General features: G+C 41.9%; 1 protein-coding gene across 2 annotated transcripts in view; it reads right to left on the bottom strand.

Annotated features, from left to right (window-relative positions):
* Positions 1-1,351: 1,351 nt before the first annotated feature.
* The window catches only part of grik4 (glutamate receptor, ionotropic, kainate 4), a 275,167-nt gene continuing 249,284 nt past the window's right edge, over positions 1,352-27,234 (bottom strand). The window contains exons 13-21 of one of the 2 annotated variants that reach the window (XM_051397871.1): positions 23,897-24,100; positions 20,755-20,868; positions 13,252-13,361; positions 11,318-11,491; positions 10,663-10,828; positions 9,648-9,873; positions 8,613-8,741; positions 8,356-8,474; positions 1,352-6,898 (exon numbers count right to left, since the gene is read on the bottom strand). In XM_051397871.1, coding sequence (XP_051253831.1) covers positions 6,512-6,898; positions 8,356-8,474; positions 8,613-8,741; positions 9,648-9,873; positions 10,663-10,828; positions 11,318-11,491; positions 13,252-13,361; positions 20,755-20,868; positions 23,897-24,100 — 1,629 coding nt within the window. In that variant the 3' untranslated portion in view covers positions 1,352-6,511. Of the gene's footprint in view, positions 6,902-8,355; positions 8,475-8,612; positions 8,742-9,647; positions 9,874-10,662; positions 10,829-11,317; positions 11,492-13,251; positions 13,362-20,754; positions 20,869-23,896; positions 24,101-27,234 lie in introns of both variants that reach the window. The other variant, XM_051397870.1, reaches the window with a different exon arrangement.

The following is a 27,234-nucleotide window of genomic DNA, read 5'->3' on the forward strand; positions in this document are numbered from 1 at the left end:
ACTCCATTACAAAGGTACAGTCGTATTTCTGATAAATAATACTGCATAGATTGTTAGTACACGATATGTAACATTTAACTGTTGTAGCTGGAGTTGCTTTGTTTCAGTATTTAAGTCCAGTGGTTTACAACCTATGGGTCAGGCCCCTTCCGAAGGGTCACAAGATAAATCGGAGGGAGTCATGAGAGGATTAATAGGACAGAAAAGATGATAAAACAAAGTCCTGATACTCAATTTTATAATATTTAACATCTCTAATATGTTTTTTTTATGATTTGAGCTCTTTGGGCCTCGAACTCAGGAACTTTAGGTCTTTTAAATAAAACCATCTGAGAGGTTTAGCGGTGATATATCTCTTTGGTAGAACTGCTAACAACTTATAGACATCTGAAACTTTACAAGCAGCCCCAACCAGACAATACTGTTTTAGAAGGGGCAACAAGCCAAAAGCTGGTTTAAGCTTTAACAACGCAATTCATAAGCTCATATATTTTATGTGAATTATGAATCTGAAAAGTAACTATAGCTATCAAATAAGTATAATGGTATGGAGTAGACTGTAAAAATCACGATATACAGAAGCATGAAATGGTACTTGAGCACAATACTTGAGTGAATGTACTTAGTTATTTTAAATTCCTTAAGTACACAACACAAGTGTATAAACATGTTCACCTTTGTTGCACAACCAGCAGGCAAAAAAGAAACGAGCTGTTTTGTCCACGGTGAACATGATTAATGAACTGATTCTAATTTGAACCCTGCTAATGTTTGGCTGCTGTCATCGATGCATTTGCTTGAAGATAAATGATGCTCTCTAAAAAAAAGTGGACTCATTATGGAAAGTGACTGATGTGCACTTCAGTCTTTCAAACTCCTACTAATCCAAGGTCAACAAAGACTTTTTTTACCAACATTCAATACAACCGAGTTTTGTTATATTTGTAAAAAAAAAAACATCTGAAGGACTGGTGGTTTTGTTATGCGTTACCCTACCAGACTGGTTTCCACAATAAAAGCTGCTTTAATATTCTTGATGAATACCTGACAATGAGTCTCTTCCTGCTGCTGCTCTTCCTCTGGAATTTGACTTGTTGTTGACTGTTCAGCTTTTGGGTAATGATGACACGAGATGGCCTTCTGCTGATGAATCAAGGATGCGCTCACTGTGATTTCCCATGGAGGCGAGTGCAAGAGAGAGAGAGCTCACATACAAATACACCCACGCATGCACACACACTCACTCACTCTAAACCCACCCACCCACCCACCCAACTAGGTAATCAATGCTTCCCCATCTGTGGGCCATCGATCAAAGCAGGAATGAACAGTGAGGGAACGAAAGACAAAGTAAATGAAGCTCCATTTTATTTCTCTGAAAGACAAACAATGCCAAGATGTTTTGGTCAATATGTTCAACAACAACTGTCAGGGAACAAAAGGCTGTATAACAGCCTTGACAGCATCTCACCTTGGAGAGAATTCTTGCACTCTGAATACCTTTTCTTTGAGCACACAACAACAACAACAACAACAACAAGCCTTTTTTTGTAATTAATTACCAGCAAATCAATAGGAAAGCTCTCACTTAAAAATGTGCACCAGTCTCACTGTGAATCAGATAGTTTCCACTGATAGTTATGTCTTTCAATTGGTATCCTTAGATCCAGATCTCATTAGTGGCTGTTATGGAGTGGATGTATACATGCGGCTGTTAACCTTGGGAAATCTGCTGTCAGAGAAGAGAAAGCAATTGTTTGACAAAGGGATGCAATTGAAGAAATGGGATGAATAGATTTGACAATTGCTAGAAGAAAGCAATAATACAATGCTGAATGCAGATGTACAATATTCTAAACAGTAAATATACCAGGTTTCCTACAACCAGACGGAGAGCTTTGAAGCTAAGAAAATATGAATTTCATGTGGGTGAAATGCCAAAACAAGCATTTATGTACATGGAATGGGCTGATGAGAAAAAACCACCCTTCAAGGGAGAGGGACGCGAGCGGTTAGTGTGGTGAAATGCATCAGACTCACAACACTGTAACTCCTAAATTCTTACAGAATAACATCAACTACGGGGGAAATTGGTATTGCTATGTGCTACATCTGGGTAAAGCATGAGGAGTGAAGTAGATTGACACACCTCTGCAGGCACTCATTGCTCATCATGTGCTCCATAAATCCAACAGCAGCTAGGCAGTGGTGGTGGTGGTGGTGCACTGAATTTATGGACCTGGAGCTCCAGAGACAGAAGGAGAAGCACGATGAATGAAACTTGACACAGCAGTGACATACAGGTGGCAGTGAGTTTTCATACCACGAGTCATACGCATGTGTGTGTGTGTGTGTGTGTGTGTGTGTGTGTGTGTGTGTGTGTGTGTGTGTGACATGCTGGTTGGTGATGTACTGACAGAACTTGTCATCTCGTATGCTGCAGTGGAAAGATTGTGAGAGAGGCACTCGGAGAGGCAATCTGAATTAAACCGTAAATCAGATGCAGGGTGTTGTGTGGCTTTCACTCACTATCCTGAGGAGAGACATATCCACCGGAAATCACAGTGATAGATGGACTACGGGTGAGTGGATGCGTATATAGCACATGAGAGAGTTGTTAAACTCATTAGCCTCCGTTAAGACTTCCCACCCACCCACATAAATTCTCAGCTGTTCGACTTATTCCCGAGTTTGCAGACGTTAATTCAGTTATGGGAGAGAAACGAGAGGTAGATGCATCAGCTCTGGTTGACTCAACAGTCGCCATGTTTACTCAGCTAGAAACCCATACATCCTCCTACCGCCTCTCTGCATGCGTATATGTCACAACAAAACAGGTGCACGGTGGGAATATTTCTCCCAGTTGAGTAAATAAAACTTGAAAAACAAAAAGTGCACTCAGACGCCATTTAGCATGACAGATCTAAACAGATCAGAAGGTCAAATACATCAGAGTAAAGAAGAGACAAAACCAGAACCCCCACAGAACGGAGATTGTTTTAAGAAATGTATTTATAATGGAATAAAAATAACATAAGAAAATAAAGCATATAAAATATAGCAGCCAAAACCCTGCCATCTCTCTCAGTGGTGTCCCAGCGAAGGTCGCCCAGTGTTTCAGTGGGATTTGTTTTAATTCTTACTCTACTGCTCCTCGTGCCTTCAAGGTAATTGGCAATCTCATTCCAACTACGCTTGATTTAGCACCCTTGTAAATGTTTTTAGTGTTTAAGAAGTTAGCATCGGGTGCAGCGAGAGCCTTCTTACTCTCATGAGTTTCTTAGTGACGTTCGGCAAATGGATAGAAACTTCTTTTATAAAACTGGTAATGAAATGGGTCTCTCTTTTTTTTTGCTATTTGCTTGGCAATTTGCTTTTAACAAGTTATTATATAAAGAAATATAGAAAGATAACATGAACTGTGTGTGGAGTTTTTATGTGTTCATAGTATGTGTCTAAAGGGCATAGTGTGTCCATATAAACTATATACACATGTAGGTCTGTATCTCTCTGTTCTATTAACATAGTCAACCTCAAATGACTGTAACAACACTTTGGACCATTACTGGGGAACCCTGTTGATCATACTATATTCACACACCGTCTGTGGGACAATAATGGTTCATTACTTGAGGATTAAGTGCGTTGGCACTACTGACGCTTCAGCAGATGATAACATAAAGCCTCTGCGATTCCCATTCATTTCTATGTGCTGCAGAATCAAGCAGATTCAGTGCTGTCTCAAACACCGGCGTGTTCTTGTGGGAGTTCAGACTGCAGACCTGAGTTGAAATGCCATCTGAAGTCTGAAAACTTTTTGAGCAGAAAGAAAAAAAAGCCTCCCTAAATAGAAATTGCACTCATTTGTGATTCCAGTCACACAAATGTTCAGAACCATCAATTTGTTTTAAAAGAAACTAGTACAATTGTGCTAGTACTGCAGTTCACTCCAGGTCTGTCAGCGGTTGATCCACATGTTCATCAGCTTGTGAAACAGCACACTAATCATGGCTATTCATGCAATAAATAAAAATAAATGCTTAACAAATACAGAGGCAGTTTGGGTGAACTCTGATGTTACTGTCCAGCTGAAATGGTAAAACAAATGAGGTGGCAGTGTGACATATGTGATCATGATTCTACATTAACGTAAACACATTTAAACGAAAATGCAAGAGACTAATTCTGATTAATTACTTTGTACTCATAGAAGGAAAATGCTCCTCCCAATAGGTTATTATTCCTTCATCAGTTCTCACAGTTTGTACCATTAGAGGAACTCTAGAGACAAACTGTGGGTTGACTTTCAAAATCTTTTCTTTCATATTTGGAAACTTTTCAGTTCTGTGGTGGTCGGAGATTCATCCGAATGTGGAGGGGATGCTGAACTGTTTTGTTCCAGGCTTAACTTATTGTCTTTCGAGGGGTTGTACTCTTGTGATAGTTATTTATGGCTATATCATGGATTTCTTTTTGATTGTTCTTTCTTTTGTGAACTTGGCAAGCTGTAGGTTGGCTTCCTTATGTGTCAAGGAGAGACGCTGCTGTGGGTGGGAGGGTTTTGGATCGGAATGGAGGTTTTGATTTGTGTGGAGGTACTCTGGGATACACCGGGATTTTGACATGTCAGGAATGAAATGGGAAGGGGAGAAAAAAGGATGAATGATGAATAGATTGGACACCTCAATTTAACTTTAACTCCTTTTCCAGGATTCTTCTTTTAAAAGAACACATACAGACATTTTCTAAGCATGACAACCTGCGGGTGAGGAGTGATGAAGACAGATCTCGAAACGTGGCTAATAAAAGTACAAGAGAGATGCTGCAGCAGTACCTTCGAGCTGTGTCGAGTCGGCGGCCTAGTTTTGAGGGATGGTGATTGACAGAACCTGATGGGCAGATTTTAAAATGACGGACACATCAGAGATAATACAGTAGCAGTGTAGACAGGCGGATGACCGCTGATTCCCACTGTGCAACAGTCAGGCTATCGTACAGTAACACCTTCAAACCAGTCGTATCAGTGGGAAAATACTGTTGCTGGTGGTTTGTTCTCATTGTTTCACTTCTGGAGGTTATAATTAGAGTCACGGATCAATCAGTCGATTTCACCAACAGTTGAATCATGTTTGAGTTATGTTTCTTTAACAGTTTGCATTAATTCTTCTCTTAAAGACCTGATTACTATATTGTAATTTTGGTTTTAGTCTTTTTTATTTCTTCGCAAAAATAAAAGTATGAAAATGTCAAGGATCATCTGAGCTGAAACAACCCTCGAAAGCAGAGTGTTAAACATCACATTCAATAAAATTTTAACTGACTTGACATTTAAAAGAACTCAAGTCAACTGCTGATATAAAAACTGTTTTACTTTACTGGGGGCTTTTGGTTGGTTCTGGTATATGCTGGGTTTCATTCGGTTTCACTGGCTCAACCTCATAAAACCTGAATCAGTCTTGAATATGTGAGAATGGAGGGAAAGCCCTAATCTCTAAGTGAAATACGGTGCGAGATTGTGTGTAGATTTTTAAGTGAGAGATCATACAGAGGACAGGTAATGAGACAATAAATGGCGTCAAAGATGAAGGACATCTGGAGGAGAAAGAAACACAGAGGAGAAAGGAAATAAATGGATGTCTTTGTGTATGTGTGTCTGTGTGTGTGTGTAGCGATCGTGTTTATAAGCAGGTATTCAAAACAGGAAATTAACCTTTCAGCTACTCAGCCACCACTTCAGTAATTAATCATTCAATGAGCACCTGCCAACACCTCTGGACATGCATCGCTGTCTTTCAGAGATACCAACAGTTAAAACATTTTTTAATAGAATATCACTACTATAAAATAAGTCCATGTGTCTGTACGTCTCTGTTTGTTTGTCTTTTTTCTAGGTTCAGTTGAGTTTGTTGTCTTCTCAAGGCTGTGGTGCTTTCTTCAGCCACAAGATAATACTTATGGTTTTTGGCACTTTCAAAATAAAAGGATTTGAAGGATGACCTTGCATTAGTCTGTTCATCTTTGCAGCTCTTCAGAGGCAATATACGTTCATACAGTAAATTGTCAGATAAAAAAAGGAACTTGTTTAAAGTTTTTTCTTAAGAACAATAGAATAACAATATTCAGTACTGATAATCCAACAGATGACAGAAATAATTTAAAAAGGAAAAGAAAGAAACAGCACAATGATAAATGACTGAAAATACTGCATAGTACAAATGCCCCGTAGCTGTTTTTGTCCGTCCTGTTTTACACGGTACAAAGGGCCAACAGGGACAGACCACAACGAGACAGACTCATCAGTTTCTCCTATGACCAAGGAAAAAATTCACCCAAGGAGATTCCAAAACTGACTACTGGCTGTTTCCTCTAGGGCAAAACAAAGTTCACAGCATTGTCCTACCCTTTAAGATCAAGCTCCGAATGGCTGAATCAAAAAAACATGTGATCTCTGATCCCTGGAAAGTAGAGAGGTGGCTGCTGGGAAAGTCAGTCCTGTTGGAATCGCTGGGCGTTATTCAGGTTCACTGCTATTTGTGGTCTTGTCCCACTCTATGCTCTCTTCACTGTGCGTGGGAGAAGGGAGGGCCCCGGTGGCCCCTGCAGGACGCATCCTCAGTCCCTGGAAGCGCCGGCACTCGGGGCAAATGCGGATGTGGCTGCATCCCCTCGCAACCAGGGAAGCTTCCTGTGCAAGTCTGTGGGAGAGGGGTTCAGGCAGTCCGGTGCCCCCGCACAGTTTGCCGTTGCTGAGGCTGACGGCGGCGGCTCGTGCCCGCCGCTCCTCCAGGGGTAAAGGCCGCGGCCGCATCACTGAAGCCGCCCGCCGGCGCCTCACCTGCAGGCTGTCGCGGCACAGGACGATCCCCTGGAGCTCCCGCAGCATCTCCTCACACACTGACTGCTGCAAGCACACACACAGGGAGAAAAAGATAGGGGAGAGGGGGATAAGAGAGGGAGAGAAAGGGAGAGAGGCCAGACAACTCACTGACTGACTGACTTGATAAGGACAGACTGATGGACATCACAGACACATAACACATAACATTACATTGTTATCTTTATATAGTGGGAACAACCGAGCTAGTGTAGCTTCAGGACCTAGCAGTAAAAATAACAGCACAAATGTAACTTTGAACATACTTTTCAGACACACACAGACACATAACACACACTTTATCTCCTGGACTGATGATGGAGTGCTCCAGTGGATATCTACAGTATGTAAACTCAAATAATTACAATGACAGACATGCTCAAGACAGCAGTGACTAATTATCAATCCACACATGCTGCACATGAGCACACTAACAACTATACAGATGCACACAGGTATATATATACACACACACACACACACACACACACACACCTAAACACACACAAGGTTTACACGTTGGAATGAAACATCGATCTGTGCTGCTCAAGAAGAAGAAATCACATGAGTTGCTTTTTGACTTTCACATTCTGAATGTTTATTGAATTAAAGTCACAGTGTGGAGTCCATTCGAAAAGACAATTATCAAGTATCTTTTGAGGGAATCACATCAGAAGTAATTATAACACTGCATGCACATCTTTCTCTGATGTATTGTTCAACCATTTTTGTTTCTGTTAATGGTGTCCCCGCCTCAAGAATAGCACAGCAGAGCTCCTTCACTGGCAGAACTGATCATTTTCTGGAAGTGTCCTGATGAAAATGCCTCTTCAAACAGCAGGAGTTCTGTCACAAGACCGGACACACTCATATTGCTTTCTGGTCTTCGCTTCAGATTAAGCTACATTGAAATTTATTTGATTATATATTTACTCTTCACGATGAAAAATACTTATTAGTTCCTTTTTCCTCTATGTAAAGTAGAAATCTTTAATTTACTTCTTGACTTCTGGTTTGGGTTTTTGGATTGGAGTGAATATGTTCACACAATGCCAGACATCTTTTACGTTAAAGTGGATTAAGGCTAAGAAGGAGTAAAGGCTAAAACAACTACAACTATTTTTATGAGCACAATCTCAGTGGCAGCACCGTGTAAGAACAAATTCACCACCAATAAGCTCCAACTACATTCAATATACTGTATCATGATATGTATACGTATGAATCTTCTACTGCTGTAACTACAAAATAACCCATACAGTGCATGTACTCTGAGTGAGGTATCAGTGAGGTATATCTTTGGTTTTGTGCTGAATATGTCTCATAGGCTGGGTGGAGGAACGTTGGGTGTCAGAAGGAGAAACCTGCTACACTTCCTGTCAAAGCTGGAAGCTGGAAAGCCTAGTGGCTCCGCGAGGGGGAGGGTACCAGGGACGGGAGAGGGAGACAAAGCAGATGCAGGTTAGATAGCCCTCTCTCACCTCATTTCCTGGTGTCTGCCTTAACATCCAGACAAACTCCAGCACTGCCATGAAGATAGCCACCAGCAGGCCACACACCAGCACCACAAAGATACCGCCGATGTTCTCCATGCCCAGACCTGGAGACAAAGGGATATGGTAGGAGAAGTGAGAGTGAGAGAGACGGGAAAAGAGGGATTTGTAGCAGAAGAAAAAAGGAGGCAGAGAAAAAGCTGAAGCGGAGCTGAAGAACAGATGAGGATTAACCGGAGACAAACCTTTGGCACGGTGGTCCTCCTCCTTTGGACACTTGCCACCATCCCACCACTTCCTCTTGAGGATCTCCAAACGATTGTCCTCCTGCATCTTGAGGATGGCCAGGTCAAACTCATCACGGTACACTGACCCTGCAGGGAAGAGAGGGGATACGCTCACAACTGCAAGAAATCCCCTAACAAAGGAGTCTATCCCTTCAGACAAAAAAAAATCTCCTTTATTTTTAGTGAAAAGACACTCATTTTGTTTAATCAAATGACATTTTCATGACCCTTTCTTCTGATTTGCCGCGGAAAATGTGAAATTATGTTGCTCCATTATTAAGACTTTGTTTCAACAAAAGAATAAAAAGATTTCAAATATAAGATTAAAGGGCTTGCTATGATTTTGCAGTGTTCCGCAGGTCACATCACAGTATGCAGTATGGAACATCCACTAAAGAGTGGATTTATCTATCTTTTAAAGATCAAAGGAATTGAAATTAATCTTGTTTATTTTAAGGTGTGTTTTTCCCCACCGCCTGCAGTTTTCACTCAACCTGAGATCAAAGTGTGAGTAAACCCTGTGTTTGTTCTCTCAGAGCAGCAACAGTTACACGTTCAACAGGAACAATATTTCAAACTCCCTTTTTCTCTCCTCCTCACTTCTCCCATCACAGCGTGGAAACAGCCGCTCTATTAAAGTCTAGCAGTAACTCTCCTTTAGTTTCTTACTTTTTGCATCATTTTCTCCCATGGTAACAGCTAATGGTTTGGCTTTTCTGAGGCTTTACTTTCAATTACCCTCTCCAATGTGACGTTTATGGTGTATCCTCCAACTAATGCCCCTGTTCTTCCTTCCCCTTTCTTCGCTTCAGTATGAATTATACATTGATTTAAGCAAAACTCTTGCTGCTTTCATTTTACACTGAAGTTCCCTTGCCCTCTACTTCTCCAATAAACTGCCTTCTCTCTTAGTCGCTGATAGTCTGTGAGTTCACTCATACGTTCTCCTTTTCTTTTCCCTTACTTTTTCAGCCCTTCTAAATCTCCACTCACCCACTGGCATGCCGATGCCGTAGCCCTTGGTGTCCAGCAGACCTCCGATCTGAGTCAGGTTGCAGTTCCTCTGGCGGTAGTACTCGTTCATGGTGCTCTCCAGCAAGTAGGCATAGTTGGAGTTGAGGACGCGGGCGATGCCCTCCTCCGTGCTCTTCACGAACACACTGGGTTGCTTGGAGTGCATGAAGTTCCACATACGCTGGTAGGTCTGGTAGCGAGAGTTCTGCAGAGCGGCAAGAGGCGATCAGGAGTGAAAGACACAATCAGATGTGGGAGTCAGTAAACAAACCTCTATCGGCCGCAGATTTGCATATTTTTTCAGTTTTGCAGACGTGCAGATTGGTTTTCATTTGTTTTCCTTTTTATTTTCTTGACTGATGGATTTCTTCAAACTCTCTGATTCTCCAGGAATTATGCTGCAGTTAAATGCGACTTTTTTTCTTCTCCCACCTGAGTAGCTTCAGAGTTTCAAACAGAATCTTCACTTAACATCCTAACCTGTCCTCTACTTTCTCTTGGCCTGTCTTCCTGAGTTATTTAAGGTCCAGTGGATGTGAAAGCACAAAGAAAGACAAGGATAATGTCTCTCTTTCCTTCCCCCCATATCATCCTTCACTGTCTCTCTCCCTGTAACATACTCTGTTTCTCACTCTCTCTCTCTTATCTCTCTCTCTCTCTCTCTCTCTCTCTCTCTCTCTCGCTAAGGTCAACTCTTGAAAGGATGAAAGAGGATAGTGTGTGCCTCTCTTAGGGCCCTGGACAGTGCCCCATCTCCCTGAGGAGAAGGATATTGAATGGTTGTGGCGGGGAACAGACAGGAAACAGATAAAACCTGTGGTTAGAGGAGGAAGGCCGCAAGGACAGGAAGGTGATGAGGAGGATAACATCACTGATGGCCCATTGATCACTGCAGGCTCTTAGGCGAGTCTGTGTGTATATGTGTGGCTGTATAGTATTAGTAGCAGTGAGTATAAACAATCTATCACATGCAACGGTGCGTGTAACCTCTGACCTGGAAGAAGGTCATTGTAGATCCTCCATGCATGGTGCCGTACTCTATTGCCGTCTGATCTGCCAGGTCGTCAACGGACTCTATCGGCACTTCCATCCTCTGGACCGTTAGGAAGGCAGCCAGGTTGGCGGTGTAGGATGAGATGATGATTAATGTGAAGGCCCACCTGTAGAGGAAAGGCAGGGGACAAGAGCATATGTATTCACCTATAAAAGTATGTAAATGGGCAAGCTGGTGTATGAAGATAGATTGTCTGGGTGAAAAGTGTAGGAGGATGAAAATAACCGCGCACCTGAGAGGAGAAGACACTGCAGGATTTTCTGTGGATGGATGAATGGGTGGGTGTGTATGGATGAAGGTGACAATGCTCGGTGTGGATGAGAAAGTGAAGTTTTAGCTGCAAAGGCAGACGTACACAGACAATGTCTCACGTATGTGCATGCACAACTGCCATCACTATTTCATCTTGAACCATGATGTCCTGGAAATCTGGAATGAGGCTTCAAGATCACATAGAAAAATGAAAAGCATTCCATGATGGAGCAATATGCACAAAATTAAAACAGAAACCAAATGGGTGTATATATGTGAGGATTTGAAAGCTGAGAACATGCAAATTCACTTATGTTTGTGTGTCTCTGTTGCCAACACTAACCACACTCCGCTGACACAACGTGTTGACAGAGCTCTGGGAGCAATGGTGGATCCTTGCTGCATGAAGCCTCCGACAGGGAACCAGAAACTGTTGCCAAGCGAGTACTGGTTGATCAGCAGGTTACAACGACCCTTTAGACAGGGATGGGGGTTGTACCACTCATACGGTGTCAATCTGCGGGGAATGAGAAAATGGAGTTAGACAACGGAGAGTATCAGAGGAGGAATACAAGAGCGGGAATGAAAGTTGGATTATGTATTCTGACGCGAGCTAAACTCAAGAGACGGAGAGCGAGAAAAATGGAAGACAGAAAGGGAGAGATAGACATGGAGCAAAACAACATCAACCGAGTGCAAAGTCACCTTGGCTCTCTAGAGAGAGAACCAGCCTCCTTTTCATTCCCCATGTGCTGCCTACTTAAACAGCAGGGGTGAAGGGGATGTAATTGGTATGTTCAAATGATGCTGCATGAAGCTAAAGTTCTGTGACAACTCTGTTATGTGCTAAAAACGTCCTTAAATCAAGAAATTAACAACAACGTTACAGAGAAAAAAGTGAGCATTTATAGTTCGAAGGAAAAGAAATTTAAAGGACAACTTCACATTTTTTAGGTCTACCTACATACAATACATACATGCCCATATGTACATTGAAAAAGTTATTGGTCGCTGTAATCCTCCTGTTCATACTGGCTCTGAAAAGATCCATTAATAAATCAAGTGGGTATAGTTTTAGTAGGAAATTTCACTCTGTTTACTTACTTACTTACTCACTCCAATCCTCAAATCTTTCTGTTCATCCCACAACTGCAAAACTAAAAGCGAGCGTGCTTTGCTGTTTTTGCCCCAACCCTCTGGAATCTTCTTTCTCACTCACTCTCTCTTCTTTGTCACTCAGATTTGCCGAATCTTTGGACTGTTTGAAACAGCTCCTTAAAACCCACCTCTACAGGCATCTCCTTTCCTTTGTTTGCCTTATTTTTGTTGTGTCTCTTTTTAAACATATTCTTTTCCTCTTGTTTATTCATCCATGTTAGTATTTATATGTATATGTTTGACTGTGTATGATTGTATATATCTATATATATATATGCATATATATGTGTGTGTATGTACATTTGTATACATACAAATGTATTTGTTTGTGAAGCACTTTGTAACTGTGTGTTTCAAAAAGTGCTATATAAATAATGCTTTATGTACTTTCTTGGTGAGCTGCGGTGGAGGAATAGAAACAAAAACAAGGTTTTTTATACTACAAAGACTAAATTAGATACCCACTTGCTTTGTCTGATTCAGACTGAAGCCTCATATTAGCTTCTCTAGCTGAACATTGTTTTTGTTGTCTGACTTTGGATTTTGTTCCCATCACTTCCATTGGAATTGCATTAGAAAGAGATCTTTTACCGGCCAATCTGAACAGGAGAAACAATTACAGCGACTGTTCATAGAATTTTCATTATCATATCACATCACTCAGCTTCTAGATGTTACTGATATGGCAATTACAGTACACCACCTATAGAACTCTATTTAGAGAGTTAATAGATCCACTTGTCTGGGGAATGATAATTTGATTCCAGATGGTGTTACGTAAGTATATAAGGTTTCTTTATAAGATAAAGTGCACTTTAATGTTTCCGTTATATGAGCAATACTAATGTGCACCAGCAGTTGCACCAGCAGTTGCGCCAGTTCCCTCCCTGTCCAGCAGGTGTCAGTATGACGCTGGAGACACACCACTGGGAGGAGAACGTCTCTTTCTCCGTGATATGGAAGAACAACTGGAGAGACTGAAGAGAAGCGAGAGAACAGACACCTGTTTCCTCCTGAAACAAACCTTTTTGTGCTCTTACTCTCTGTACTCTCAGTTTGTCTTTAGATGTGTTCTCACTCTCATCTGCACAGAGTATAATTTACTGGCGAGCTCTTTACCTGGCCACTAGAAAGAGGACGCAGCTGACAGCCAAATAGGCCAGAAGCATGAAGAGCCAGACTCCGGGGGAGAAGGGATCCAGGAAGGAGAAGTAGCCTGGCCTACGTCCCTGAAACACACACACACACACACACACACACACACACACACACACACACACGTGCAGGGTTAGACTCAATAAAGCCTGCACAGATCGTAACAGTTTGATCCCATGTTTAAATCACTTTTGTTGAATGAGGATGTGAGAGGTTAAGCACTCACTTAAAACAGCTAAGTCTCTAACATAACCTCCATACAATGAGTGATGAATTGATATGCTGAATTTCAGTGTTGATTCTTTTGCCCCAGGCCCAATTTGGTCTGTGTTAAACAACATTTACTGCCGCCTGTGTAATTTGGAAAAGATAAAAAAGGTGACTGGGACAGTAAATAAAGGGATTTTGATGCGATAAGCATAGATTTTCCTGTCCTAAACTGATAGCACTATAATTATATGAATCTCATTTGCATGTAAACATTCAGATCAACATTGTATGAAAGCGCAAACTCAGTCTCCCATGAATTGTCAACAGAGTGGCACAGGGCTTGATATTGATACAAAATCACAGATAAGAGGTTTTATTTCAGGGATTCTGGCACTGAAATTAATTAACTGACTATTGCCTAACTACTTACAGTTAATTGGTATATAACATGCTTTCTCATGAATTTACATTTGATACATTATTAGTTTCCAATCATAGCACAATTGGAGGTCATACTTATTAACAACAACAGTCACCACTTGGCTCTCCATGAGGTTGCATGCAGTAGAGAGAGAAAGGTCAAATAATCAACTAAACCATTACAGCTACATTAAACAGAAATTCATTTCTGTGACCTATGGTTGACTTCCTGTATGACTGGGAGCGCACTGTGTCCCAGCTTGGAGAAAAAAAAGGGAACGAGATTAATTGGCTTGGCTTGGACAGAAAGGCAAGCTGTGCCGAAGCAGCTACGGGCTGCTATGTATCGGTTTGGACTGGTAACCAGCAGTAGAGAAGATAAAGAGGCTGAAATAGGGTTGGCAGCTAGTAGGCCAATGGGAATATAGGGGCTAATTCCTAATGTTTCATTATCCAGCACCAACAGCTATTGTCCTCTAAATGAAACCAATTACTGGTGAACAAGCGCCAAGTATGAGAGTGATTCTGTGTACTTATTTATGTGTGTGTGTTTGTGAGTACTCATTTTTCTTATGTGCATGTTGAGCATATAGCCTGGCTGACCAAACACCAGCTAGGGAATATTAGCCATTTACACACAGACGCACGTCCACCATCTGTTAATGACTATGAAATGGAGGTGGTTGTCAGGGCCCCACGAGACAGTTAAATAGTGGAGGTGATCAAACAACCAACTGTCCAAGTGTTGCTATGAAAGGGACGCACTTAATCACATAGATATTCCTTATCTTCCATTTCTGCATCAACATGCAGCAAAAATCATTTTTGTACAAAAATTCTGAATAAAGTACTCCTAGGGGACATGGCAAAGGCCATACACAGCAGCAATACATCTCTGAGGGTCTCGGAAATTAAATTTTCAGCAAGAGGGTGAAATTATTTTGGTGGGCATTTGTTATGATAAACGAACGCCCCATTTAGACTTGTGCAGAGATGAAAATTCATTACTGCGTCTGTAATCACTTGCATATTAGTGGTGCAGAAAGTGGCGGAGGATTGTGAGATTCAGTATAATTTTTTGCGAGATTCAAATCAGCCTGCCAGTCTTAATGTGTGTCTGTCTATCTATAGAGTGTAATGCTTATGATGATGATGATAACTGTCTGAAAATAGAACAGTGGAGTGGTGAAACATACAATGGCCATCTCAGAGGTCCTGAGATACTGCTGTTGTAAAGCGACCATCACTGCCACACTGCCTTTTGTTGGCACTGGCATTATTAGGGCAACAGCAGGATGTGCTGACATGAGTCCTCCTGTTTGCTGGTCCAGTTTGGTGCATGCTGAACCAGCGTTTTGTTAACTGCTTGCCCCGCTCGTCCACATCTTAAGCTCCCACCAAGGTGCTATTGTTAAGATGAAGAGAGCTGTGGAGACTCCCATGCTAACAGATGGTGGAGAAGTGAAGGTGCAGGAGAGCAGTTCAGAAATAGAGACAGAGAGAAAGGTAGGAAGAGACAGAGATCACAACGTCAACAGGAAAAAAGTAGGAGTTGCTGCTGAGAAATCTTGACTGTGGTGCTGTAATATGTGTGCTTTAAGACTCAGAGACAAAGTTATGCTTTCAGCAGTTGGAGGGGAAATTATCCACGGTGAGACTGCAAGACACACACTAATGAGCACACAGAAATTCAGATTCAGAACTGCATAAAATGTTTTAAGAAAATCTGTGTGCACTTTCCAAAATGTGTCAGGATAATTTTCTTTTCCATTTTACACACATCTTAGGTCTTTCAGACCGAGTCCTAGTAAGAACAGGCTTAATTAATGATCTACTATGATGTCTGCCATGATGTAATGTTTTTACAGGGGCACTAATCAACACATTTATATTAACAATGGATTAAATGCCACTTTAGCTCATTTTGATTTTACTGTTTTGGTTCAGCCCTCTTGTCAGCCTCCTTCCCACTCCAGTCCTGCTCTGATAAACCTCCTGCACACTTCCTGCCCAGCACCAAACACCAGACAGATCAAGTTGGTGACTAGCTGGTGAACACAGTGAAGCATTTAGCAGCTGAAGACTCAGATATTTCCCTCAGAAATAGGTGGTGACCACAAACAGAGCTAAAAGGAGTGTCTTTGCCTGGTTTGCTGGAATCCAAATGAATGCTAATGTTGCTTTTTATCTGCTGGATGTTTAAATACTGTAAGCAACAATTAGCAAACAAGTTAGCCATAATAGCTTTTTTAAGAGTACTAATGTTGTGTTTACAGTTTGTTGTATGGCCAAAAACATCTGTTAAAGCAGGTTTAAATTGGTTTGCCACATCGTCCCAGGTTCACAGCACAGTACGTGCACTACTGAATCCTTGTCTGAGCACAGGTGGTCCATAGTACAGACTGACTGACTCCTGTTTCCTTTGATGTAAGGAAATTATGAAACAGTGCATCTGTCCTTCACAGGGGCCTACATCTTATTCATCTCTGCAACTGAGGGTTCAGTGTCACTGATGTTAGCACAGTTATAAATAACTTATGTATGCAAATATTGAGTGTTCATAAGTTATCAGTGAGACATTTACTCAAGAAAGAAAGAAAAAAAAAACCCTCCCAGTCTATCCAAATGGCTGAGGATTATTGTTTAAACAGTGAGCTCATAAAGGTGGTCTCCTCTCTCTTCGTTTTGGAAGGTGAGTCTGTGTGTGCAAGACAGACTGTCAGTAGCTGTGTGTTTGTGTGTGTGTGTGTGCTTGTGTTTCAAAGCTTGTCAGCAGCTGTCTATGCTGTCAGTCATCCTCAGCAGGGCAGATACAGTACGTGCTTGGGCAACCTAGTGCACAGAGAGCACCAGAGGCAGCAGGTAGTTGACTTCTGGCTGGGGAAAATATAGCAACCATGGCTCATCTGTTACTGTTTATTGGAAGATATACGCTTGGAGGAGGCAGAAGACTCCAAAAATACGACATAATGACCTAGCAAACTAGCAATTTCCTTGGTGCATAAGTTAGATATTAAATCTGCTACAATAAACAAGCACCAAATGTGAGTATATGAGTATACATTATAGCCACAGCCGGACTCTTCACTGACAAACATTTGCTGTCTTGTTTTAAATTATTTTTATTAGAGGCAGGGGATTAATTTTATAGAGGTTTATCGTCACGTTAAGATGATAAAAGGCTGTAAGGCAAATCAAAGGGCATAAGAGAATGCAGTACAGGGGGCGAAAAATCCTTTACGACCTGTTTTTATGAGTTCATCTCAGCTAACAGAATAGCAAGAAATTGTTTACTTTTATAGTATATGCATGTCCCATCTTCCTCTTAACACGCAGATGAAGAGCTCATTCATTTTACCTTGCACTGCCCTTGTTCTTCTCTCGGCTTCCTACTGTCCCTCCTCCATCGCCCCTCCCTTCTCTGTCTCTCTCGAGGGATTGCCTGCATGCCAGGAGGGTGGCTGAAGGAGCTGGTGAGGTTGTCCAGTCAAGGATTTCACCTAGTCATCCTGCCTCTTGGTATTCATACCACACTGTTGCCCCCTGAGGGTGCCTGCCTGAATACTGACTCACTGAAGGAGACTTCCCATTGTCATTTCAACTCTTGCTCTCTCCTGCTCGCTTCTCTGCTCTCATTTCTCCATCGTCTCTCCACCCCTTCTGCTTCTCCTTCCACCTATTTCTTGCTCATTCTCTTTTATGTTGTCTTTCTTCCTCTCCCTCCCCATGTCTCGCCAACCAGTCTTTCTTTTCCTTGGCTCTTTGATAGTGTGTGCATTTCTAATTGTGTCAGTAGCAGTAGCTGTCAGCTGTTACGGTTGTTGAGATAGCCGCAGGGGCAATCTGCGGAGAACAGTTGATTTGGCAGAGGTCACAGGGTCATATTCACAACAACATCTTGTTGCCTCTTGGGCTCGCCAGATTGTCTGGCTTTATGTCTGTGTATTGTGTACATGCGTGTGGCTGTGCAACACAGTGTGTGTCTTTGTACTGGTATGTGTGTGTGCATGCATGTGAAACTATGTGGGTGTGTTTGTGTAATTGGGTCTGAGGTCGTGTGTGGCCAGAGAGTCAATAAAGCACCGTATGTCGCGCTCTACCTTCAGGGCAGCTGCTGAATCTGACACGGCTTCCACACACCCCTAATTAACTCCTATGTCTAATTAAACGCCGCTCTCTCTTTCGCTTATGCACACACCCACACACTTAGCTTGTAGTACACTTCCCACAATGAAGAAAATGTTTAAATGGTGGAACTGGCAGAGATATGAAGTAGCACAGAGTATTGGGATCTAAGGCTTAGAGCATATGGCGTGTTGTTGTACAGATGATGAATGAAATGGGAGGGATGGTTTTTATGAGAAGAGGTTGACACTAGCTCTAGGTTACGTCTGGGTTCATAACTCCAATTCGCATATAGTACGGGCTGCTGAGGTGTGCTCTTTGATTTGTGTGTAAAAGCAAATCAAATGTATTTATATGGCCTCAAACCACATGCATGTCTCCAAGGACACACACCACACCATGTAATATATACAACATTACATGACTGTATACACAGTACATAATCATAACTCCCCAACCAGCCACAAAATAGTCAGACAAGACAGCTTGAGAAGCTAGACAGGTAGAGCTTGTCTTCTTCAGACAAGCTGCAAGCTGTCTGAGATATCTTTCTATAATTTCTTTTTCTATGTGGTTTTCCCGGAAATCTTACAACAGCATGACTATGTGAGGCAACACTGATCCCACAAGAGAATCAGATCCCCTGTCTTTTTGTGTAACATAAAACACTGACACAAAATCACGACAGGCAATTAAGTGTTGTGATTTCCCATTGTGCTGAATACTGAATACCAAAAAGCTGACTATGACAGTTGATTGTTGTTAGAGTGGAGGGACCAGTGGAGTTTCAGTCCAGGTTTGTTTGTCTTTATTTTTGCTGTCTCTGGTCTGAATTGTACTGAAAGGCAGGGACATTATAATATATACTTAAAGGCACTGATATTATAATATATACTTATATTATAATATATACTTAAACTTAAGTACTGATATTATAATATATGCTTAAAGGCACTGATATTATAATATATGCTTAAAGGCACTGATATTATAATATATATTAACATAGCTTTGTAATATACATGAGTCATTTAGCCAAAACAGGATTATGCCTTTTACTTTCTTGTTGTTATTGAGAAAAATATTGCCTGTATTGATTGGCCCAGAATGTGTGTCATAGCCCTGATACACGTTTTTGTGAGAGAGAGAGGCAGACATACTGACAAAGAAGAGAGATGGAAATTAAATGGCCGATATAGTCCGAGGGTAATTAATACCCAACAGGCAGCTTTATTTTATTGCATTCGCTCCTTCCTATTGATCAGACTGAAATTTTCATTTAAAGTTTGAAATAAGCAGCAAACCCCCTTGTAGAAATCACTGTGCCTCAGATCAATAACCGGTGGATTAGAACTAAACAAGTGCAGTCACAGAAATTCAAATATCGAATTTTAGAGCCATGCTGAGGGACCGCCCTGAGTCAGATCTGAGAAGAGGCAACGGGAGAGTAAAAAGAACATGAGGAAATGATGGCGGAAGAGAGAGACAAAGACAAGGGACACCTGTCTTCACTCCCTCTCTTATCTCGTTCTCATTTCTCTCTGTCTTTTTCCAAAACTCCACACACCACTGATTCATCTTAATAATAGCTTCCTCCATTTCTTTCTTGTTGCCCTCTTACCCAGAAATTTGGCATCAACTGGGTCAAGTCTGTGCTAGTTCAACTGTGTGACTCTGTGTGCCAGCACTGAGGGACATCAGCTCCATATCACCTCCTCATGCTGCCACCTGCCTGCCTGCCTGCCTGCCTCCCACTTCAGAGGTGATACGCGACCCAGCAGCCCATTTAACACTGCACCTGCTGCGAACATCGATTGATTCTCCCCAACTGTTGGCGCTCAATTGAGTCCCTCACGGCTACACCTATTAACGCTGTGTGCTGACTATGGGAAGGTGAGAAGGAGGGAGGTTTACAAGAAGGGGAGACAGAAGAAAGTGGGAATGTGAGTAAACGCCCCTATGGGATACTAGCTAGCGCACGTGCCAGAACTCCTCAGTGCGGACTGTGTCCAGTGCCATACTGGGCCCTGCTGTGTCACCTTGGGTTTTGGGGCAGGACTGATGATTAATGGGCCACTGACTCTGCAAACACTGGCTCATTTCCACCTGCACTGCTGTTATTTCACTGTTTCTTGCTTGGGCTTGCTCTCTGTGGAGCAGGGAGGGCGTTGCGCGTGTGAATAAGATGGCCAAACCCATTCAGAGGGCAAGCTGAAAACAACTGTGAAACTGCTACATTCATCAGGAAGTTCACACAGTAAAACGTGCCATCTGGTGCTGGCAGGATGGGGGGCCGCAGCAACAGAAGGAGGAAATGGGCAAACGCAGGAGAAGTGAGAAGAACTGGACACTATTAAAAAGTTCAGACTGCAGGGACAGAAAGGAGAGGATGCTGGGGAGATAAAAAGTAGTGAGAAAGTGAGACTCAGGGTTGGAGGAGTGGAAGGAAAGAAGGAAGCCTTGAAAGCACACGGATGCAGTGGAAGGGGAGTAGCTGAGAGGCAAAGGAGGAGATGAGGTGCAACTTGGGAGCAGAGTTTGTGGAGGGATTTAGACAAACTAAGAAAGATAGACTTTACAGGCCAAAAAGGGAGAGTGGTTCTTTTTCCAGCCATTAGACAAGGCTCGAAACCATGCTGTGGTAGGTCCAACAGTTCGATAAGTTAAGAGTGTGGATGTGTGTGTGGGGGTGGCTGGTGGGAGCTAACTCACCAGGTGGACGCGGTACATGATGCTGATGCCGAGGGTCATGAAGGGCTTGGAGAAGTCAATGACCTTTTCACGCTCCGCTGTGATGGTGAGGCCTGCAACTGCCAGATCAGCTTTCTGAAACACAGAGGTAAAGTCATGTCATGTAAGCACACAGTCAAAGACATACGCTCATACTGATGGCCGTGAGGACGAAAACGTAAGTTGATGACCAATAATTCGAGTGCTTAAAAAGAAGAGGATGACATAAGAAGAGGGATACGAGATTCTAATTCCCTAATAATGCTCTTTTGTATCCCATAGCCTCTTTGTTCGCCAATAGCGATATCTGTGGTGAGGATAATCCAGCATCGGCACTGTGCGTGTGTGTGTGTGTGAGAGTGTAGGGCACAAGAGAGATCAGGGTAACCATTGTGGCCAGCCAAGGGAATGCTGTCAAGACAAATCACTTGACAAAGCAGCGGCTGGTAAAACACACACTAAGAAACACACAGAGACACACACATAGACATAGAAATGGTCAATGTACGCTGAATACTGGATGGCTCCCTACTAATAATACAGGCCAGCAAAGTGCAACTGCAAGGGATTTTTCATCTCCCTGAGGAGCAAAGAGTGAAGGCAGCAACGCATTGCTCTTTGTCCGCTGCAGGAGAACTAAGAGGATTGGGGAGACGATGAGGAATGGGAGGATGAGAGTGAGGAGAAAGAAGCTCTGCTGCAGCAGCACTGCAGACGCCACTCAAAATCCACAACACATTGTTTGTATCACCAGGAGAGAGAGACCGGGAGAGGGGCATCTATACGCAAAAGAACAATTTAGCAACAACATCCATTTCGACCTGATGTTAAAATGGATGAGTTGCCTTTCCAAAATTATTCTAACCTTTAGAAAAGATTCAGAACGCTGCAAGAAGACATTTAGAGCTTCACCTAAAAGCCCCAAAATGTCCACCTCTCTCACCTTGTCCCAGCCTACACTCCCGACACGCTATCCTCAAGCCTGCAGGCTTTGACCCCCCCCCCCCAATCATCAACTGTGCCCCACCTCCGCCTCATCTCTTTTCTCTCTCCATAGTTTGAAAGTATGATCCTGCTTCCAGCGCCGGGAGGAAGCCACAAGCAGGGAACGACCATCCAGGCAATTTCAACAAAGAAAGTCACTGATCCTTTGAAAAATGAGCACACACGTATGTCGCAACAGCCACTGAAATATTTATGTGACAATAGAATATTAATATTGATTACTGGGTTCCTCTCCCGGCCTGCTGTTATGTCTTCTAGTATAACTGGCAAAAACAATACAATGCCGGCTGTTCAATATTGCATCATACCTGTTTCCACTTGCATTCGATCATATCATGCCAACCCGTCAAAAAAAGGATAAAAAAAATAAAACTTGTGAATGTGAGGGATGAATTAAACATTACCCTCTAGGATGTAGCATTTGACTTCAAGAGTTTAGTCTTTGGAGATGCTGTACGCTTCTGCTCTCTAACTGCAGCACTGTGGATTAAGGAACCAGGACATACTGTACTTAAGACTTGGTTCTGGCATGTCTCATTGTTAGCTCAGGCTGACACTATATACAGTGAAATATCTTTCCGTCTGAATGATACTGGCAGGGACACAGGTATCTTTTTGTCCAGAGTGACCTCAGGCTGTCCTCCTTTGCTGCAACCAAGTGTATATTTCATATCCTTTCAACTTTTCAACTTTCTTTCATTAAACTTGCAGCCATGGCTGGTCCTTTGTTTTCTTTCACAATCTTTTTACTCTGTCATCTTCCTTTCTAAGCCTTTCACCAAACAAGCTCAAGCTTTTCTGTTCACTGTGAAACATCCCTCCAGATGTCCCCCATCCCATGACAAATCCCTCTCAAGCACGTCTCAAGACTTTTTGTCTGCCCCCTGCCTTGCCACTCCACAGCTCAAGCTGCTGTCAGAGAGTTGACCCTCCTGAAGGTCAGCCTTCCACAGTCAACTTACGGGGACATGGGCGATGGCAGGCTATGACAATAACAAGAGCAGGCACTCCTTTGCTTTACATACTTAATGGCTTTGCCCTCCATTAGCCCACATAATTAAGACAGATCACCTCTTTGGATCGGCTCAGTCTCTACTTCATGCCTCTTCTTGTCTTCCGCACCCAAGCTTTCTCTCTCACTTTTTATGCCTGTTTCACTTCTTTTCCTCCCAGTCATCTATAATCAGCTCCCTTATATAACCTCATCTGCCTGTTAACAGCTACATACAGCATAGCTGGAAGAGTGTAAAACCTCACTTAAGAGTTTTAACAGCAACAACACAGCCTGATTCAGGGGGAAAGTCTGTTAAGGTCAGTTCAGAAGGCTTAAGGAAAGGAACTGACAGGGAACACGCCACCAACAAGCCATGACTATTTTGGAAAATACAATGCTTAAGCTGAAAAGGCCAACTACTGAATGGAAAAAGAGTGTACGGCATGAAGGAAAGCTGTTAGCTGTGAACTATATGACAGCTGAGCGACACATTTTTGTGTGGCTGTGTATGTGAGTGCCTCTAGGACATGCTTTGGACATTGGTGTTCGTACACGTTCACAGTATTGTTCAAAAGTTTGGAATCGCCTGTCACAAAAGCTTGATTTGGTACAGTCAGATGGCTGACTCTATGTTTTTGAATGGTCTTTCATGCTTTTAGGCTGTAGAAAGTCCTCTTTACAAATTGATGTTATTTTGTGCAGGGTTTGCTAAAAAAGTAATGTTTTGTACATGGAGAAGAAAACGCTGTACAATGGGTAACAAAAAGAAAAAAGAAAGGGGGGAAAAGAAAAAAAACACCTCTCGCAATAAAAAATACCAGACTGACAACTGAAAGGGAAGAAAGAGACATAAAAGACACCTCAATCGTTGTCTTTTATTGGTTCAAAATAATGATCATAATGATTATAAACATAGTCTAACCTTACTCAATCCAAAAACAAAAACCCAAAATTTTTTCCCCCCCCCCCCCGTTTTGGTTCAATAATGATCTTACTTAAAGACCCCCATGTTTTAATTGTTTTAATTAATAAATAATACATTTGATGTCTGAATTATACAGTTTTTATCTATGTTAAAAGAGCCATTTTTGAAGAAAAGGAATCAATAAGTGACTCCAAACATACCCTTGAGATGAGCTCTCCAACCATGCCGGTCCACGTTCCATTGGCTCCAGGAACTCCGTACAGCCCGTCTCCGACCAGCCGGATGCGATACTTGAACTTGAGAATATCTGCCAGCTCCTTCAGCATGTCCACGCAGAAGCCTTCGTAGCGGTCATTTCCCTCCAGTTCCTGGTGGTTCGGCCGCAGCATCACATACGGATTCTCCTGAAAAACATACAGAGTTTGCATCGTGAACAGTACATCTTGTATGAGTGGTTGCGTGACAAAGCGAGATGGAGCACAGACAAGATACAAAATAATGTACTTTGTATTGTATTCTAAAGGGACACATTTACTTTTTACAGGTCTTCTGTGGCTAACTCTCCTTTTAGCAGAAAGCTTGTATTACAAAGTGGGGTTGTGGGCATTTACCAGAGAGGATGGGTCTAATAAAAATACGCTACGAGATATGTGAAATGTGGGCTATAATGTTTTTGGGAGCTTGACCAGTACTTGAGACTAAATGTCAGGATATGTTAGACTGTTGTTTCGGTTTTGCCAAATCTCTTGAAAATACCCACAACTTTATGTAAGTGTGCTACTAAATCGCTGGAGTGCCTCTTTAATGTTTAATGTGATTGCTTTACAGAACCTTGCTACAGATTTTACAGTCAGGACGAATGGTGGAAGCATCCCATATGTCCTTTGGAGGTCATAGTTCACGTCAGGTTTACCGCCTTCAATGAAAAGTGATATTTGTGGATTTGAAGCAGAGCCAGGCACTAAAATCAGGAACAGACAGGCGTGTGCTAATTTGTTATATCCAGCAAAAAGAGGATAAGAAACAGAAGCAGTTTTCATCCCAGTACACACACACACACACAGATCCCCACCACACACGTATTTACAACCTGTCTTTTAGAGAACCAACTCTCCTGTTCGCCTGTGTGTTTATTTATGTCTTGTTTTGTCATTTAGTTGATGTTGTAGGAAGATTTAAAGAGCCCCGCAGTGATGTATTTTGGAGCCACCCTTATTGTGCTATTTTTCAAATAATGCAACTGTCAAACTGGTACGTTCAGGCTGCACTACATCATGAAAAAGACAGCGTTATGTACCACTTTGCTCTTGCTTTACCCCTGCACTCAGCCTGTGAATCCAGCTAAAAGTAACTTACTTTGGCAACGAGACATCAGATAACAATGATTAACAAGTCTAAGTGTTTTCTTGTGCTGACACTTGCCTTTTTTTTTTTTTAAATAAACAAAACAAAAGGAAAATAAAACTCTAAGTTGTTTTCGGTGGCTTTATTTTAACAGAGGTTTGTGTGTTTATGCTAAAATAGCACACAATTTTTTTGTTAAACATGATTTTGTTTAAGAGATTGACGACTACTGGTTTTAACATAAACGCCTCCAGCGATGTGCTTGCAATTCACCACACAGTCATGTGTGGGCCATTTAAAACCACTGTGACAGCTCTCAGGAGGGTAAAGCATAAGCAGTAGTGCTGTGACGATGTATTTTGAGTGGAATAAAAGTGAAATTGTTTTGTCATCGACGCAGCTGGAAATACTTATTTGTGTGGTAGCTGCTTGACTGGTGAATAATTTGCCTCACAGTGAAAGCCACAAAAATAGTAGTTACATTGAAAGTGGGAATATTTGAGAACTTGGTGCACATCAGGTGGCACAGCTGTTTCTGTGACTTGCTCTGTTGTCATAGCAACCATTTGGTTCCACCTGTAGCTGTGTACAGAGGGGGGTTCGTCTCACTTTGACACTGCATCGGGCAGCTCCGCCTGTTTCTCGTTGCATCACTGGACAGTAGAACCAACAGCTTCCTGCTCTGCTGTGATAAGAATGAGAATAAAATGACTGCTGATCGACTCTCTCGGGGCTGCACCTAGTATCTGCATATGGATTCAATTTATCCAACCAGGCTCACAGTTCATGCTGCATAGCAACAATAACCTGCAGTGTCTTACAGAGAGAGGTAGATGACAAAGCCCATATTACAAGATGTGAGAGTAAATGGGCAGCATGGTGTATGTCAAAGCCGAAGTTTGGTGATGTTCTTTATTTTATTATTGTCAACAAACTCCATAAAAGGATCAAAACCAATTATGAATTCAACACTATAACAAGTATTGCCTGTGTACACAAAGCCTAGAGCTCCACAGTTATCCAACAAATATTTAAAACACATCAATGAGCCACACTGTTTCACATGTTCCCTTATCACAATGAACATGGGCACCAAGTTCCAAACTTGTCTCCCAGAAATTACAATTATATAATACTAATTTGTTTGCTTAATAAAGTTGCGCTGGGAAATATTATATATTATTTTGGAGTGAAGAACATTTTTGTACCACACACAAGTCATAGAGAGGTAGTCAGGTGGGATGGTGAGACTGTGACACCAGGGTTCACAACAGCACCTTGGTTTAGGTTGAGAAAAGATGTGATTAATTTTTTTCTATATTACAACAGAAAAGACCATGTTCTCTCCCAACATTAATTTCCACCAAGCATTGATTGAGTGTCTAAACCAGGAGTCAGCAACCTTTGCTACCAAAAGAGACATCTTTGTCTAAAAAAAAAGGAAGAATCCTACTGGAGCTGCAAAACATATTTGAGCCTTATAATGGTAATTTCTTGAATTATATATTCTTTAACTGTTTTTTAATGATTTATGTCTTCAGCAGAAACGACTGTTCTTAGGGTTAAAGGCCACAGACAGTCAGTATTGTTGGTTTTAGTCGTTTCACAGGATTTATTGACAATAACGGTACAATAGCATATAGTCATCCAGTGAGTAATATTTAGGAGGATCTATTGGCAGAAATTAAGTATAATATTCATACATATATTTTTACTTTTTGAGTTTCGTGGCCACCGTAGTTTCTACTACATATTATGATGATTGGAAGACAAGTGGTATTCATTGGGTTGTAATCAGCAATTTCACTTGTAGATGCCACTAAATCATACACACTGGTCCTTTAAGAAGTAGAAAAGGAAAGAAAACACTTCAGCGGGGTTCACACTCATTTTAAGAAATCATTTTCCAGGACACTTCGAGGGAGTTTTTCTAGACAAAATGGGACAGCACTTGCTCACAAATAATTCATATCGTCATATAATTCAGCGGTAGTCCTAGTATCGACACATTTAACTCCAGTTATAAAGTGTCATACCTTGCAGCTTATCCTCCCAACAGTCAAGTTTCAATCTAAATACGCAGCCAGGTTTATGTAGGCAATTTGAGTGGAAGGGGGATAAAATACTCTATACTACTTTTTTCAGAATAACATTTCTATGATATTTGATCATTTTAATCCATTTCCAGGTGTTT

The sequence above is a fragment of the Dicentrarchus labrax genome, unplaced genomic scaffold, assembly GCF_905237075.1.
Source record: "Dicentrarchus labrax unplaced genomic scaffold, dlabrax2021, whole genome shotgun sequence".
In the NCBI taxonomy this organism is placed as follows: domain Eukaryota; kingdom Metazoa; phylum Chordata; class Actinopteri; family Moronidae; genus Dicentrarchus; species Dicentrarchus labrax.